The following is a 17227-nucleotide window of genomic DNA, read 5'->3' on the forward strand; positions in this document are numbered from 1 at the left end:
ACAACTTTCAAGAAGTTGTGTGGGTACATTGTGAAGTATGCAGTATGCATATATGAAGGATCTGCACATTTATTTGCAGACTCGTCCTGAGCGCAGTATCAGACTACTTTGCTGCCATGTTCACCAATGATGTGTTGGAGGCAAAACAAGAGGAAATTAAAATGGAGGGTGTTGATCCGGAGGCGTTGAGAGCGTTGGTTCATTTTGCATATACTGGTATGTATATATATTTTTATTGGTACAGTAATATATAATACTGTTATATATACTGTAGACCCGTTTCATCAGACGCGCACGTCTGGACTACAGTTAACTTCCGGTCTGTGTTTGTTTATCGGTCTGGCTAGTGTCCAATAATATTACTATATATTTTGTTTTATTCAATTTATATTAATGTATAATATTATTTTATTGTATAATAATTATATTAAATAAACGATTTGTTGATTTTGTTGTAAGTTCATTTTATTAAATAAACAATTTGTTGAATGGGTCCTGTAGTGTTGTTGCATTTTAAGAAACCGTATGGGACATTGACATCTAGCGGTTGAGCTTGGTATTGGAGTCTACATTCAAAATATTGGAGAGACAAGTTTAGCCAAGTAACGGTTCTTCACGGTTTCTTTTGCTTGTTATCAGAAATAATCTACAGGGACTCTATTGTTTGCGAGTGTGTACCGGCAGTTAAGGGCAGTCCACGAACGTGCTCATGCGCAGTAACGTTTGTTTATGTTGTTGTTTTAAACCGTCTATAATTATAATCACAATATAGAACCAGCGTTGAAGGAATGGCCAAAAAAATGACTGATTTGACTGATGATTATCTGATGGCAGGCTCATGTTTTTATTAATCAGCCGATATTCACGGGTCTAGTGACTCACAGCATTATTGGATTTTTAAATCAATATTGCCATAAAAATTGATGTAGTATACGTTTCAGATGTTTACTTGATCCCAATTACTGCACAAGAAACATCTTCAGGTATATTTATGTAAATAACTGGCTTAAAGTAATTTTATTAAGGTGAAAATACTAACGTGCCTAAAACTTTTGCACAGTAACGTTATATGGTTCATATTTGTCATTTACCTTAATCACATTTATGAAAAAAGGTGCATTTTTACAAAAAAGTATTTAAATATATATGGCTGAAAACCAAAAACATGTTTTTCTTAAATAAGTATGGATGGTTGAGGTTGGAAAACTGTTTAATTTATTTTCTCACAGACAGGAACACAATGTAAGGGTAAAACTTAAAACATAGGCCTACAGAAAATGTACAAAATGTTTAGTGAAGAACTACACTATCCAGGATCCCGATTTTAGCCTAAAGACCCTCTAATGTTTAACCATAAAGTGGTAGGCTACTACCAAACCATTTTTGGACCCATGTAGTCTAATGTTAGGGTATTATGAACTGCTAATGAATTTACAGTTTACAAATTTGGATGACTAGGCCTACACAACACGAAAACAGATTGTTACTGTTAAAAACAGATTTTTTTTAATTTTAGAAGAATTTGCAGCCAATTGTCTGGGAGCCTGGCCAATACGGGTAATTTGATTGTGCATTTCATTTCAAGTCAGATAACATTTCTTACCAGTATGCACTTTCAATAACCAGCAGAACAATTGTGAAGAACATTTAGTTACTTAAGAATATTAAAGTGGTGGTTCAACAGTGTTTCATGCATTCTGACTCTATGTTAAACATGCTGGCTTCTCATGCTTGACATGGTCAACTTGTCAAAAAATGAGTTGGATGTATGACATAGTATTTCTGTGCTCGATACACTCCCCCAAGGTTTGCATAGATTTCGGGAAGTTTTTTCGAAAATGAAATTCCGTTGCGTAACAACTTTTCTTATTGGACAATTCTCCCGGAAAAGCACGCGTCAATCATCGAGAGTGGGAAAAAGAGCATGCCCACGCATCAACCAGCAAGTCGTGAGAAAGAGCATGCCCATCAATGCACTTCGTTCGTTGTACTGAAGTTCAGCTGTGTTTGTTTGTTCACTGCATTTCGGTGAGGAATGTTATATAAACGGTGGATATAACGCTGGATTTGGAGATGGTTTGAAACTGATAGATGGAGCGGTGCCAGCGCTAAAAGTTGCCGGTCATGAACCGCACGCAGTAAGTGAAACTGAGTCAAATGTCTGTGTTTTGTTTGCAATCGGCGCGTACGTGCATTATGTAAAAAACACGAACTTATAGTGATTCAACGGTTATGCAGGGACAATGCGATGATGTATTATGTGTTCGTGCTGTAGTTCCGCCTCCAGATGCGCATGCCTGTTTTCTGAAATAATCGTACAGCTATACTGCAAAGAAACTGCGTGTGTTACATCCGCTTTAATGACTACACAAATCCATTCATTATTACGTTACTAATTGTTTAAAAACTATAGGCTACATCAGATGTTAAGTTATTCCTTAAGTCATTTTGATAACCCTTTGTTAATTACATTTTTTTTTCTAAACCTACAGGAGTCCTGGAGCTGAAAGAGGAGACAATTGAAAGTCTTTTAGCTGCTGCTTGTCTCCTCCAGCTCTCACAAGTCATTCAGGTTTGCTGCAACTTTTTGATGAAACAACTGCACCCGTCTAACTGCCTGGGGATCCGCTCATTTGCTGATGCTCAGGGATGCATGGATCTTCTGAATGTTGCTCACAACTACACTACGGTACGACCAAGAATGTAAAGTAGCTCACATAATAATCATAAATATTGTATGTCTAGTGCCAACAATTATCAGCTCTCAGAGAACTACAAAGACTTCATGAAGAGTTTTGCAGCTTATACTCCATGTTGGGTTTGCATTTATAAAAACTGACAAAACTATCATTTAGCTGGTGTATGTGTTTTAAATTTAACAACCAAAGAAGCGATGACTCATCCTGCTCTCCTACTGTATTACGTGTATTTAAAAAGTGAGAAAATCCATACCATGATTTAAACCTTGTCACGCATAAAACATACTTGGTGTGACACTTTATATCTCAGCATGGTGGTCTGCAAACCTCTTTGATGTATTATGAACGTAGGAGAAAGTGGCTTTGGCTAAATAATGGCAATGCATTAAGTATTCTCAGGAGCCCAAAGATCCACAGAGCGCATTTGCTTTGATGGGCATTTCTCTACCCAAGTGCGGCAACAACTTAGGAAGATAGCTGTTATCTCCGAAAGGACATCTGCACAGGCTGTTTACAAAGAGCTTTCTATAGCACAGAGGTTAATCTTATCAGAGAGCACACGCAAGACGATTTCCCCTTCAATCACGTTGGTAATGAACATCGCCTGAACAGAGCTTCCTGTTTCACTCTCTGTGGTGTCAGATTAAAAATAGTTTGATAGACTTTTTTTTTCCCTTTCTTTATGACTCATCCTGAAATTCTGTCCTTTTGTGAGAGGCCCAGACTTGAACCTGTTACACCTGTTAATGTCTTGATTCAAGATATCAATGCCCTGACATGCAGATGTTTGGTTTGCAGCTGTAAGAAGAAAAGAATTTGAACGCTGCTTAAAGGTGCTGTGTGTAATTTTTGGAGGATCTATTGACAGAAATGCAATACAATACACATAACTATGTCTTCAGAGGTGTATAAAGAGCTTACATAATGAAGCGTTATGCTTTTATTACCTTAGAATGAGCTATTTCTGTCTACATACACCGCGGGGATACTCAATCATAGCACAGAGCGTGTTTCTTAAATACGTGATCTCCTTCGGCAAAGAAGCGAAAATGTGATGACATCTTAGTTCTGTATCAGCCACCGTAGTGCTTTAAAATGGAAGGGGTGGAGTGAGCCCTTGGTCGCAGTTCTCAACCTCACCACTAGATGCTGCTAAATTTTATACGCTGGACCTTTAAGGTCCCCGCTCAAGAACACATTAATTGGCACAACCATTAAATTCCCACGCCATTCCTTCCAACCTAATCATCTAGTTCATGCAAAGCCTTCTGCGCACTCCTACAGTATATTGCTGCAGGACCTGTTACTCACTGTTCAGTTTGATGCTCTCCCCTAAAATATATGCCTGCAAGATGCTTTCAAAGCAGTGAAACAGAATTCATGTATTCAATTATTTGCCAGGGTTCTTGTGATGGTAATTGGGAATAATGAATCCATATCAATGTCACCAAAAGAAGTAGACTTTAAATCTATATGGAGGAGGGAATGAAAATCAATGTATGGCACTCATTTAATTATGTGTGAGCTAAGCTCCAAGAGCGCAGGCACGAGTTTGGGAGAGAGACTCTGCTGTTTAGATCTGATTCATGATCAATAAGATGTTTACTACCCTTATATGCAAGAGAATCGATGAAGATTACTTCTGATGCACAAAGGAAACTCTGAAAGTGCCATTTGTAATGAACAAGCTTGTTAAAAAGATTTGCAGCATCCTTTTTATCACAGTTTTATCAAAGTCAACCTATACGGTGTCCTAGTGGACGCAATCGAGCAGATCATTATATTGCTGAGATGAATGCGGACGAGCATGAAAAGCCGATTCTTTAGATTTGATTTTCAAAATTACATTTTTCCAAACAAGAGGTTATGTTAAAGCGACAGTTCACCCAAAAATGAAAATTCTGGCATCATTTACTCACCCTTAGATTGTTCCAAATATGTATGACTGTCTTTGTTCTGCTAAACACAAAGGGAGATATTTGGAAGAATGTCAGTAACCAAACAGATCTCATCCCCCATTGACTCCCATGGTATTTATTTTCCCTACTATAAAATGGGGGATGAGATCTGTTGAGAGTGAGTAAATGATGACAGAATATACATTTTTAGTGTCATCCAGCACGACTTCCCATCAAAAGTACTTTAATACGCGATATCTTTCCTATGTATAAATATATATCAATGCAATCTGATGGGAATTCATACCTATTTTACAAGGGGGCTCATTCGTGTGAACTCCTGTTTCCTACGATCTTATTCGTATGTTTTGTTATGATATGACCTTCCCCCTGTGACGTCAGGTTTAGGGGCGGGGTTAGGGGAGCCATTTATCATTGCTTTGCCAACCTCGTGAAACTAGCATTTTTAGCTAAATTAGCCTTTTTAGCTAAAAAAGGCTGTGATTTTAGGGTTTGGTGTGAGGCTAAAGTATTTGCGACTTCTTTTGATATCAGGTTAGAAATGTACATACACACGCGGTCTGTGTATTGAAAAATTGTCGTGCTGGTGACACGAAAAAAAGTCGTGCTGAGTGACACGAAAAAAAGGAAATTTGTGTTGATGAATACGAGTTAATAGATTACAGTTCGTGACAATTTCACGAATTCCCGTGAGACTGGGTTGACAGTAAATACACAACGTATATGACAAGAGTGTGCAAAATATAAGTTTCTCAATATTAACTTCTTCTGTTGAAGTGTTGCATTAAGCAATACTGCACAATCCTTTTGTTAGGCTCTTTATCCCGTGCCTGTTGCTAAATCACAGCCGTGGTGATATTTGTGTCATAATGCATCACGCATTTACAATGCATGAGCAAACAACTACGTTACATTTTCAGGAACATTTTTTAGAAGTCATCCAGAACCAGGAGTTTCTACTGTTACCAACCACAGAAATAATCAAGCTGTTGGCCAGTGATGACATCAATGTTCCAGATGAAGAAACTATTTTCCAGGCACTCATGATGTGGGTTCGTTATGATGTGCAGCACAGACAGCAGGATCTGGGAGTGTTACTGGCATATATCCGACTCCCTCTTTTACCTCCTCAGGTTTGCCAATGACAACCATGTCACATACCCTTATTCATTTTTTCCTGGTACTTTAGAAACCTGGTTTAACATCACTTTTGCTGATCCAATTTTACGAACACTAAAATTGTACAGTGTTTACTCGCCATGTGCACTGTTTACATTAATTCCCTCTGTTAGAATTGAATGCCGTTTTGGCTTGCTTTGTTGTAGCTTCTTGCTGATCTGGAAAACAACAAGATGTTTTGCGAGAACTTGGAATGCCAGAGGCTCCTGATGGAAGCTATGAAGTACCATCTTTTGCCAGAGCGCCGTCCTATGTTGCAAAGCCCTAGAACCAAACCACGCAAATCCACAGTTGGATGTCTCTATGCGGTTGGGGGGATGGATGCCTCAAAAGGTTGACTTTTTTCATTCTTTCCCTAGACTTTTCTCACAGTTGCATCTCTAATTGCCACAAATAGAAATTCCATATGGTTTCTCACAAAACAAAATGTGTTTGCCAGGATGCAAGTCATTATCGTGTTTGATTTTGCCCCTGAGAGACAGTTTGTCAGCTATTAGCCTAGCAGCGTGCAACAGACTGCACAATAAACCGAGATTCTGACTGCTTTCAGGATCTACAACAATAGAGAAATATGACCTCCGTACGAACAGATGGATCCAGGTGGGCATCATGAATGGGCGAAGACTTCAGTTTGGCGTGGCGGTGATTGATAACAAACTTTATGTGGTTGGGGGCAGAGATGGACTTAAGACCTCTAACATGGTGGAATGCTACAATCCTATCACTAAAGTCTGGTCCACTATGCCTCCAATGTCAACCCACAGACATGGATTAGGTGGGTCTTTAAATGTTGTAGTATAGTATTTTCATTGTGTGTTGAGAAGACCTAACAAGATGTAAAAGTGATACATTACTTGGAAATAACTTAAAGCCATGCATAATTTGCTTCATATATAGACGGTTTCATCGGACGCACACGGCTGGCCCAGAGTAAACTTCCGGTCTGTGTTTGTTGATTGCTCTGGCTAGTGTTAATATAACTATATTTATAGTTCATTTCACGATACATCACAATTATTCACATCCAGAATAAAAGTTTGTGTTTACATTATATATTTATATGTACTGTGCATTTAAATTTGGTATCTATAAAAGCATACACATACATGCATATATTTCAGAGAAAAAAAAATTAATCAACATTTATAAATAATTTAAATTATTTGTAAATATAAATGAATACATGTAAATATTTGTCTGTATGTGTATGTGTTTATAAATCAAGGTTATTTTATTTAACTAAAATGAAAACTTAGAAAACGTTTCTTTGAAATCAAATAAAACATTGACCTAAAAATTATTAGAAAAACTTAACTGAAATAAGTTTAAAGCACTAAAATGATAATAATAAACAAAAACTAATATATAAAAAAATTAAATTAATTCATCTTAATCTCAAATAAATTATAAAACGTTAAAAGCACATAGCAAAATTAACATAATACATTTTTTTAAATAAAAGCTAATTTAAAGTATTAGTAAAACTAAATAAAACTAAAATGAAAACTATAATAACACAGTACACACACATATATTATGTAAACACAAACTTTTATTCTGGATGTGATTAATTGTGATTAATCGTTTGACAGATCGTTTGATTTATTTAATATACGTTATTATTAATTTATATTAATATTTTATTGTATAATAATTGACCTTGCAGAGTATTTTATTTAACAAAGAAACAACATAAGCTGTTCTCAATATCCTTCATACAAAGTGTGTCTAGTCTTCACAAAAATAAAAAAACACTAAAGTAAAAAGTAAATCTGTGATATAAAATGCCATCCTCACAAAGCATGATCAGTACAGTTGTTTGCTTATTCCAGGCAATGTTTCAAGCACAAAATATACTAACCTAAACCAGTTGACCAGAAATTGAATTTTGTATCATTAAAATAAATAACACTTTATTGCTGTGCATGTATTTGAATGAAAATAGAACTGGCACAAACACCAGTGCCTGAAGAAATAACTGTATGTTATATACAGTAGCATAAAGGAACCGTGCGCTCACATCAAAGCTACAGTGTGTATAAATCAACAAAGGCAATCTTGGCCACCCATAAAAAAAGTTACATAAAATATATGGCAGGTAATTTAAACTCGCCGAAGTGAAAATGCACTGTACAATAACCCCATAAAACTGACACTCTAAGTTGCACATTGAGGTCTTTAAAGTCATTGCAATATCAGAATCAAAAAGTCGGTCAAGAGACGATTTATATGTCAAGAGCCAAAATAGCAAGAGCTGGAGATTTATAACAGAAGCACGAAGAACCTTTTCTGTGAAGGGTGTAGAGAGATGCACCATGAATTCTTAATGCTTTCCACAGCGTCTCAGGGCCGTTGTGCTTCGGTCCTGACCGGAAGGACATTTTTCAACTCATGATATCTGGTCTGAGAGAGCGCCCTTTGATGTTCCTCGAAATGAATTCCATGTTATTACCATTTAAATTGTGACATTTCACAGCCACATTAAGATGCAGAGAGATACTCTGCTATTGGATTGTGCTTTTCTTCTTTTTTGTGTCTCCAAAAGCTGAGGCCAGTTTTATTTCTTCCTTTAATTTTGTCTGTTTGAAAAGGAATCGCTGTGCTAGAGGGGCCTATGTATGCGGTGGGAGGTCATGACGGATGGAGCTATTTAAACACAGTGGAAAGGTGGGACCCCCAGGCGAGGCAGTGGAATTACGTGGCCAGTATGTCCACCCCACGCAGCACTGTCGGCGTCACAGCTCTCAATGGAAAGTAAGGATCTTTACTTCTTATTTTTTGACTGTTGATGCAGAAACACAATTTACTCATTTTGCTATTACTGTTCCAGACTGAGAATATCTCTAAAATAACCCTTTTGAAGAGAGAGAATACTACATATTAATATTTCACCGCAAAAATGTTCATTAGTCTATGTCATTTACTCACCCTCATGTCATTCCAAACCTGAATGAAGTTAACTTCTGTGTTTGGTTATAGGCTAATAAAACAATTTATTTTATATTTCATTAATATTAATATTAATATTTTATTGTCTATTAATTGTATTAAATGAAATAAAAAATACTCAACAGTTATTGATTCTTCGCAGAGCTCTACTGAAAGTGAAGTTTAGGGTCACATAACGTTTGTTTATGCTGTTGCCGCTAAAAACATCTATACAGCAGTTAATACAATAATTTTTATAAAATAATTTTAATATTTTAGTAATTGTCAATCAAGGCTTTACCATTTTGTGAGTATACTCTCTTGCTGAATCCACAATTATTCACAATGTACAGTAGCACACTCTCTCATCGAATTCCTGTTAATAAATAAATCAATTGTATGTACATTTTTACAGACCTAATAGTGAGATCTAAAACACTGCAGGTGTTGTATCCAATACTCGCTGTACAGCCAGGCGGGAGTTAATAGGCTCCGAGACCAAAGAATCTCTAGTGTCGTTTACATTCGAGTTACATGAGTGGCGGCTGAGCTGGTATAGAGAGAAAAAAGAGAGACTGAAACTGTCTGAGAGAAAAAGAGGCTAGTTTTGAATCAAACAAGACATTGAATGATTACGCGTGGTGTACTTTTGGAACCAGGTCAAAGACAAAAACCTTCAAGCTACCTCCAGAGCCCAATGCCCTACTTTTAAAGTGATTAATTGATCAATCTTATACCAGGAAATATCATAGATAGCCTATATTTAGAGTCAAAATGAAAAACGTTAATACATGTTTCTAGTTTTTTGTTGCACAATTCATCAATACACGTTATTCCACAGGAAAAAATGAATGGTCCTTTTTCATCAAAACGTAATAACTTGCTCTGCATCCTTTCTGACATCACAAAGGCCATGCAGGCTATATGCTATCTAAATAACCAAACTCCAAATTTTAAATCTCCAAAACTGTTAAAGGAAAAGTTTACTCTATTTACTCACCCTGCTGTTGTTTTAAACCTGTGTGATCCTCTTTCTTCTGCAGAACACAAAAGAGGATATTTGGAAAAAACGTTGATCCCCATTGACTTAACTATTGTATGGACAGAAAACCAATGCAAGTCAATGGTGACCAACGGTTTTCTGTCACCAACATTTTTCAAAATATCTGAAAGTCATAAAGGTTTGAAATGATAAGAGGGCATGTAAATAATGACAGAATTTTCACTTTGAAGGTGAACTATTCCTTTAATTCCTGATGGATACAATCAAGTCCCATTGACTGTTACTAAAATCTGTTCATCTACAGGTTGTTTGCTGCAGGTGGTCGCGACGGAAGCTCCTGCCTGCGATCCATGGAATGTTTTGATCCCCACACCAATAAATGGAGTATGTGTGCACCAATGTCAAAGAGGAGAGGAGGCGTGGGTGTGGCCACTTACAACAGTTTCCTGTATGCGGTTGGAGGCCATGATGCACCCGCTTCAAGCCACTGCTCACGCCTCTCGGATTGTGTGGAGAGGTACTTTACCACTGTACAGAATTCTGGAAAGAAAAACACATGACACCTATGTTTATAAAAGCTGCGTTTTACAGACCAGGCTTAGCTTAAATCAGGACTATGCCTTAGGACAGGGCTAGTCAACTGGCAGCCCGTCAATCATCTTTTCCTGGCCCGCCTTAACGTTTCAAATAAGTGGAGAGACTTTAAGAACGGTGTGCTTTAAATGCACGTCCTCCTGAGACGCCACATCTTTAAAAGCCCAAAACGCTGCTACATTCAAAACGAAAGTAATTCCCGCGGCTCATAATGATTTACGTCTTATAATGCGATTTGATCGGTCAGTCCAAGAAACTTAATGTTATTTACAACGTTATAATACTGCATTCATTATGAATAATGGCTATATTTATGAAAAACAGCTGTTCATCTCCCCCAGAACTCGCACTATACAAAGGCTCTGCCCTATAAGTGTGTGGGGCACATGAATGCGATTGGGTTTCACCCGAATATGTGATAATAGCGTTCAGTTTCTTGCACAGATCAATTGACTGATTTATAAGACGCGAATTTAACGTCACAAGGGGCAGGGATTACTTTTGTGTTGAATGTATTTGAGTTTTTTACTTTTATTGATTTAACTTTAATTAATTCAACCAAATATCTTCATAAGTATCTTCTTGAAAAAACAATGCCACCCACACCTCGATGTACTGGAGGACTGTGGGTGAGTAAATTAGTAGCAATTTTTGGGTAAAGTAACGCATTAAGGAATATAAAATACAATTAAAAGACAATATCCCTTTTAATTTAATATCATGAAAAGGCACAAATACTGATGCAATATTTGTGTGCATGTTTTAATATATGGCCTATAAGTAACAGCAACAAAAACAATATAAAAGGAACAAAATGCAACAGAAAAACAAAATAACAGAAGAAATGAGGATATGGTAAAAAAAACTGGCCCGCATCCTATTTATACTTTTGGAATCTGGCCCTCAAAGAAAAGTAGTTGAAGACCCCTGCCTTAGGATATTTAAGTCGCTTTTTTTAAAATGCTTCAGAAAAAACATTACCGGTGTACATCTTGAGACAAAACAAAGGCACTGTCATTAAAATCTGCCAGGGTATTTTTTAGTTGAGAACATTTATTTTAGTCTGGGACTAGCAGCCTCAAGGACTTGTCTGTGAATTTGGGCACAGATGTTTGTTTGTTTGCGATCAACAACAACAACGACTGTGAGGGTGGATAGAAGGTGATGCCAAGTGCTGTAAATCCTGCATTGTATTATTTGCAAATCTGAACACGCCTTACGCTATTGTGAAACCATTGTTACATGGTCACTGAGGAATGTGGGTGGAAGTAGCAAGTAGTTCAGTAACATGGGTTGAGATGCCTCCTGCTGGTGATGACTGGAACTACAGCACAGATACATGTTGAATATCTGAAAATATACAAATCATGAAACAATTGGGCCACAACTGGCTGGAATGCATAACATTATTGCTAATAATGATAATAAATAATAAATGTACTGTTAAACTAACAATATACTGTATTTGGATTATATTATAATTATATAGCCTATTATATTTAATATTGTGAAAAAATAATGAATCTTTGAATGTACGAAGGTTTTGGCACGCACGCACACACACAAACACACACACTTTGTACAAGAATCTTCTCTAAGGCATAGTTCACCCCAAAAATTCTGTCATTTATTCACCCTCATGCCATTCCAAACCTGTATGACTCTTTCCTCTGTAAAAAAAACAAAAGAAGATATTTTGAGAAATTGTTTTGTGTTCATACAATGGAAGTCAATACGATGAGGGAAATAAATATTGAAGAATTTTCATTTTGGCTGAACTATCCTCTTAAGTGGTAATAAACATGAAAATATAACATAATTAAAGTCAACACAAGATGTAGCTTAATTAAGTCTAGAAAGAAATCCTAATAAAAGTAATGCACAAAAAGCCATAAGAGCAGCACAGTAGAAATTAAACTCATTACTCAATTAATGCTCTGTGTGCTAAACCCTCAATAGATTTTATTATTTGGGGATAATCATATTTCTCAGTTTCCAAGGCTTTCACAGCCATACAGCGCTATTAAGTAGTAATAAAAATCTATAAAGCAGTTCTCGCTCATGTTACTCCATGGCTTTATGTTGATTAAAGTGTTTCATTAAACTGTACCCCCTGTGATCTGTGCTACATTTACAGGTACGACCCAAAAACAGACACATGGACCACGGTGTCTTCCCTGAGCGTCCCTCGAGATGCGGTGGGGGTGTGTCTGTTGGGAGACAGATTATATGCAGTCGGAGGCTACGATGGCCAGACCTACTTAAACAGCGTTGAGTCCTATGATGCACAGAACAGTGAATGGACCGAGGTGGGTGCATTATGTTCAAATGGGGCTGCCTTTGTTCTCGCACAGCACACAATGAGAACTGAAAGTCCAAGTGAGGAAATCCGATCAGTTTGTTTTGGTGTAGTTAACTTTCTGTGTATTGGTTGTTATAGTAACGATGTAAGTTTCAACACAACAATTGAGAGTAGCTGTCCATCACTAAACTTGAACTTAAACTTGAAATCAAATACACCAAGCAACATTCTTACTAAGCATGCGTCTGCAACACATTTTACCACAATAACCCAACTTGGTGTTCTTTGCGAAGATGAATGACCAAATGGACCTAGAAATGTTTTCGACATTGAATACGTGTCAAACCGGTCATTTTTTAAATGTTCTTTGAACGCTCGGTTGATGTATGGCTGTGAACAGGAAGTACAAGCGTTTCCCATTCATCTCTTTTCCACTGGGTCACAATGGCACAGGTTTAGCACTCTTTCCTCTGCCAGCCTGGGTTACAAGTCGACTTTGCCTCTTTTATAACATTTCGTGCGATGATGCATTAGATTGTAAACAGGGATTACACACAGAGTGCGACTGGGAGCAGAGCAGAGGAGGGAATTTGTTGTGGTAGGACGGTCATTAACCTCTGTATCTCTTGCTATTCCAGGAGGTCCCTCTAAACATTGGAAGGGCTGGCGCGTGCGTGGTCGTAGTGAAACTGCCTTGAAGGCTCAGATTCCTTGAGCTGAACTGCCCTCGAAGAACTCGCAGCATCGCTGAACTGGAATAACAAAATACACATAGTTCATCAAAGCTATTGAAAACACTGGATTCATTGAAACTGATTCTTTCTGCTTTGTTTCGATATTTCAGCACTACTGCAAACCGACAAATAAATGTGTATAAGATTTTACTGTAATGAAATTTTATGAGACAATTTCATATTTTATATTGAGAGACTTTTGACATGTATCCAAACAGACTTTTTTTGAGTTGAACTTTATCATTTTAATATTTGCATCTTGCTTACCTCGTCACACATTTCTATCTTTTAAAAATATGAAAAGCAACTGTATTTTAAATGTCAGCGGCATACTTGTTTACTTGTGACATTTTGTGAAAAAATTATTTTGATCTTAGATAAACAATTTTAAAAGACCACTGTGAATACTTCCAGTTGTAAGCTTGCAACACAACCTGTAACGCCTAAAATATTGTCAATTTGTCACGCACAGTTCTCATCTGAATACACATTTTGTCTGAGACTAGTTTCAGCACCTTTGTAAGAACTTGTCTTTGAAGTAGAAAAAAATGAAAGAAAAGCCAAAGTTATTAGCACGTGTTTGTAAGTAATGACTTTTAATTGTAATACAGTTTACAGTAGAAAATATACTATTATATCATATTGATATTTCACCATTATGTAAAGGTTTTGTAATTTTTATTGTATATAATTTACGATCATAGCTTTTTGGCATGCTTTAATATGTCTGAATGCCATTTGAAATATTTTAATCATCAAAATCAGCCCCTTTAAGTCTTATAAATTCTTGCTTTTGTGATGTACTGACGTTCATGTTTCATTTGGATCATGCCAAAACAAAAATGGTTTATTGTCTCATCACCTGTCTGACTTACTGGAATGTAACATGCTTATCAGGTAAGACACATTTGCAATACCTGTTCACTGAAACATTTGTCGTTGTTTATGGCATGCAGAAAAAAACTAGGAAATAAAATGATTTTTGTCTTTTCTGAGTATTGTTTCTACAATTTGTGAAAATGATCTTGCATATCATGTTTTTTGGAATTCCCGTATATTTATTTATATGAAGCTGGAACATGTACAGTACTGCCCTCCGGTGGTTGCCATTTGTACAGCAGGTCATGATTAACAGAGCTTGACCTACTCTACAAATGTGTAGTCTTCTATTTTAAACGAATTTATCATTCGTCGTGCAAGCTATAATAATAAGGTCTTTCTTTTTTTAAATCATATATATTTAAACCTAAAATGAAAAGAGGCAATAGCACGTCAATCAATAATCACAGTGACTTTAGTTCACCTACAGCAGGCTCAAGTCCACAAAAAAATGGTGCAGTGTAACCTTTAAAAAATTAATGCATTATTTGTTCTGAAATGTCAAGAGATGAAAGTGATGTGAAAGGACAGTCTTGCTGTCCAAAGCAAGTAAGATTGTTTTTGATAAAACTGATAGATTGCAATTAGGCTATACAAAGAAAAACAAAGACTGAACATTTCAAAGGGAATAAGAATTGATTGTAATGCAACACACCAGAAGGCGAGCGGACAGCGTGTACAAAAGGGCAAGAAGAGTGCAGGTGTTGTTTTAGTCCCTCCAGATGTTGGAAATTGCAAGATTTCTGAAATGACCTGACTTACATGCCCTCACGGATTGCTCTATCTACTCCATCCAACTTGCAATTTAGAAATCAATTTCATGACCTCTGTGTAAAGGAAGGATATAAATATATATATGCACAGGCTCACTATGTTTTGTGTTTAATTTGTTTTATTAACGACTTCCTTATGTATGTGATTTGATTTGTCTGATAGAAATCAAAACGAAGTAACTCTCACAAAACGTTTAATCAATTCATTTAATCTCTAGAAAACAGAAATTACATAGGCATAATCTACGCCCCGTCAATATCGCCCGCGCCATCAAATTACTTTACAGATTTCAATAACAATTCAATATAAACAAGACCGTCTGGACTAGCTCCAGCAAAAGCTGCGGCAGACCTTGCAATGACTTACACTGAGAAATATTGAACACAGCTGTCACGAACATGACTTTACATTCTGATGTGCATGCATGCGTAATATGTGTTTACAGCAGATGGTGCTGTTGCACTACTAGTCCTGTTACCTACAGAAACAAAATAAAGGCCAGCTCTATTCCTGCTATGAACAATAAATGTCAACCTGCATCAACTAGGTCAAGGGCATATAATTGAAATAATAATGCAGCATAATTATTAGACCAGGCTGATGAAATATGAAGAAATTAGACACATATATATATATAAAAAACGTCTCCACCTCCTGCTTCTCATTTTGACACGTCATTTGAAAAAAGATTGTTTCTTTTTTGGCATTCATGAGCCAAACTTGCTTCAATAACGAATAGTGATATCATAGTGATCATTTTTTCATTATTTGTCTAATACTGTTACTATAGATACTGTACATTGTATGATATATTTGGTTGTATCAAATATAATCGTCCGTCGAATGATCCCCATTCCCATATCGAAAAGCCCATGAGAAAATAACAAATACAAATATTTGGTCATTTTTCTCAGTTCCACTGTCTACCGAGTTTTGGTCTTTTGCCTTTGTAGGACAGAACTGCATCTAAGCTGCTTCATTTAAGGGATGGTTCACCAAAAAATGAAAATAAATTTAGTTGTTCTGCGGACCACAAATACATTTTGAACGATGTTTGTTACCGTGGGATAACATTGGGACACCATTGACTATCATAGTAGGAATATACATTATTATTATACTCGGTGGTGCCCTAGAACTGTTTGGTTTCCACATTCTTCAAAATATCTTCTTCTCTGTTCATCAGAACAAAGAGATTCATACACGTTTGGAACTTGAGGGTGAGTAAATGATGGCGGAATTTCAATTTTGGGTGAACTATCCCTTTAACAAGGGTGTCTTTATTGCTATTTAAACATATTCTCCAAAGTATTTTTTACAGCGGCAGAAAACGGTACGCCGGATTGCGCAAAACTGCAGGATTGCAATATTCATTAAACGTTTCAAGCCTGAAATGTGCACTAGTTACTTTATCTCAGAGGCTGAAATGATGCACTGATTGTCATTCATTTTAACAAGATGACAGCAGGAACGTGCGGATCAACACGCTGTAGAGATGAAATGAACCCATTCACTGCTTGCTGTACTGGCTTTGTGCCGTCTTTGAAATTATGCATGCCAAGCCTGTCCACTGACTTCTGATGTTATAGACCCTGTCTTTTCATTGTCAGAATTTACATTTGCGTTCTTCTCCCTCAAAGGAAGTTTTCTGATGTCAGGTAGACTGCTGCCAACTCGCCTGAGAGCACAGATCCAACGCTTGTGGATTTTTCACCAGAACGAATGCAATTAGACTGCTTTGTGGGTGTAAACTGTCCCTAAGCATAAACTACGACAACACGCAATCTATCATTTTAATGGGCCTCAACTTCCAAGGGAGACGTTCTGTAATTCAGCGTCTGCATACACCGAGTCACTATAACCAACACAAGACAACTCAACCTCCACAAATATGAACGCCAATTTCCAAGACAAGCTCGTGACTGAACTTTAACAGGGACATGTGAATGACAAGCGTATCGAGCGCATCTGCGTGAAACCTTATAGCCTATTGAAATCACAGCGAACACGGTGGGTTTGCAATGCATTTTAACTCATCGCCAACATCTTGGGAAATACAGCAGAAAACACAAATAATGACACTTCAGTAAGGAGCGCAAATAAATAATGATCACACTGAAGTCATTATTTAGAGAGATCAGTGAATTCTGGCTACTTTTATGATACTTCATTGGTGTTTGACAGCTTGACATCACTGTGATTGTGTAACAATTGCT

General features: G+C 36.8%; 1 protein-coding gene across 2 annotated transcripts in view; it reads left to right on the plus strand.

The window, feature by feature from the left end:
- Positions 1–14353, plus strand: part of klhl4 (kelch-like family member 4) — a 28004-nt gene extending 13651 nt beyond the window's left edge. For both annotated transcript variants that reach the window (XM_057349474.1, XM_057349473.1), the window contains 9 exons: positions 80–216; positions 2493–2689; positions 5539–5751; positions 5944–6130; positions 6348–6572; positions 8389–8551; positions 10033–10245; positions 12460–12631; positions 13263–14353. In XM_057349474.1, coding sequence (XP_057205457.1) covers positions 80–216; positions 2493–2689; positions 5539–5751; positions 5944–6130; positions 6348–6572; positions 8389–8551; positions 10033–10245; positions 12460–12631; positions 13263–13322 — 1567 coding nt within the window. In that variant the 3' untranslated portion in view covers positions 13323–14353. The remainder of the gene's footprint in view (positions 1–79; positions 217–2492; positions 2690–5538; positions 5752–5943; positions 6131–6347; positions 6573–8388; positions 8552–10032; positions 10246–12459; positions 12632–13262) is intronic.
- The last annotated feature ends 2874 nt before the right edge of the window (positions 14354–17227 follow it).

This window comes from Triplophysa rosa, linkage group LG13, assembly GCF_024868665.1.
Source record: "Triplophysa rosa linkage group LG13, Trosa_1v2, whole genome shotgun sequence".
Taxonomy (NCBI): Eukaryota; Metazoa; Chordata; class Actinopteri; order Cypriniformes; family Nemacheilidae; genus Triplophysa; species Triplophysa rosa.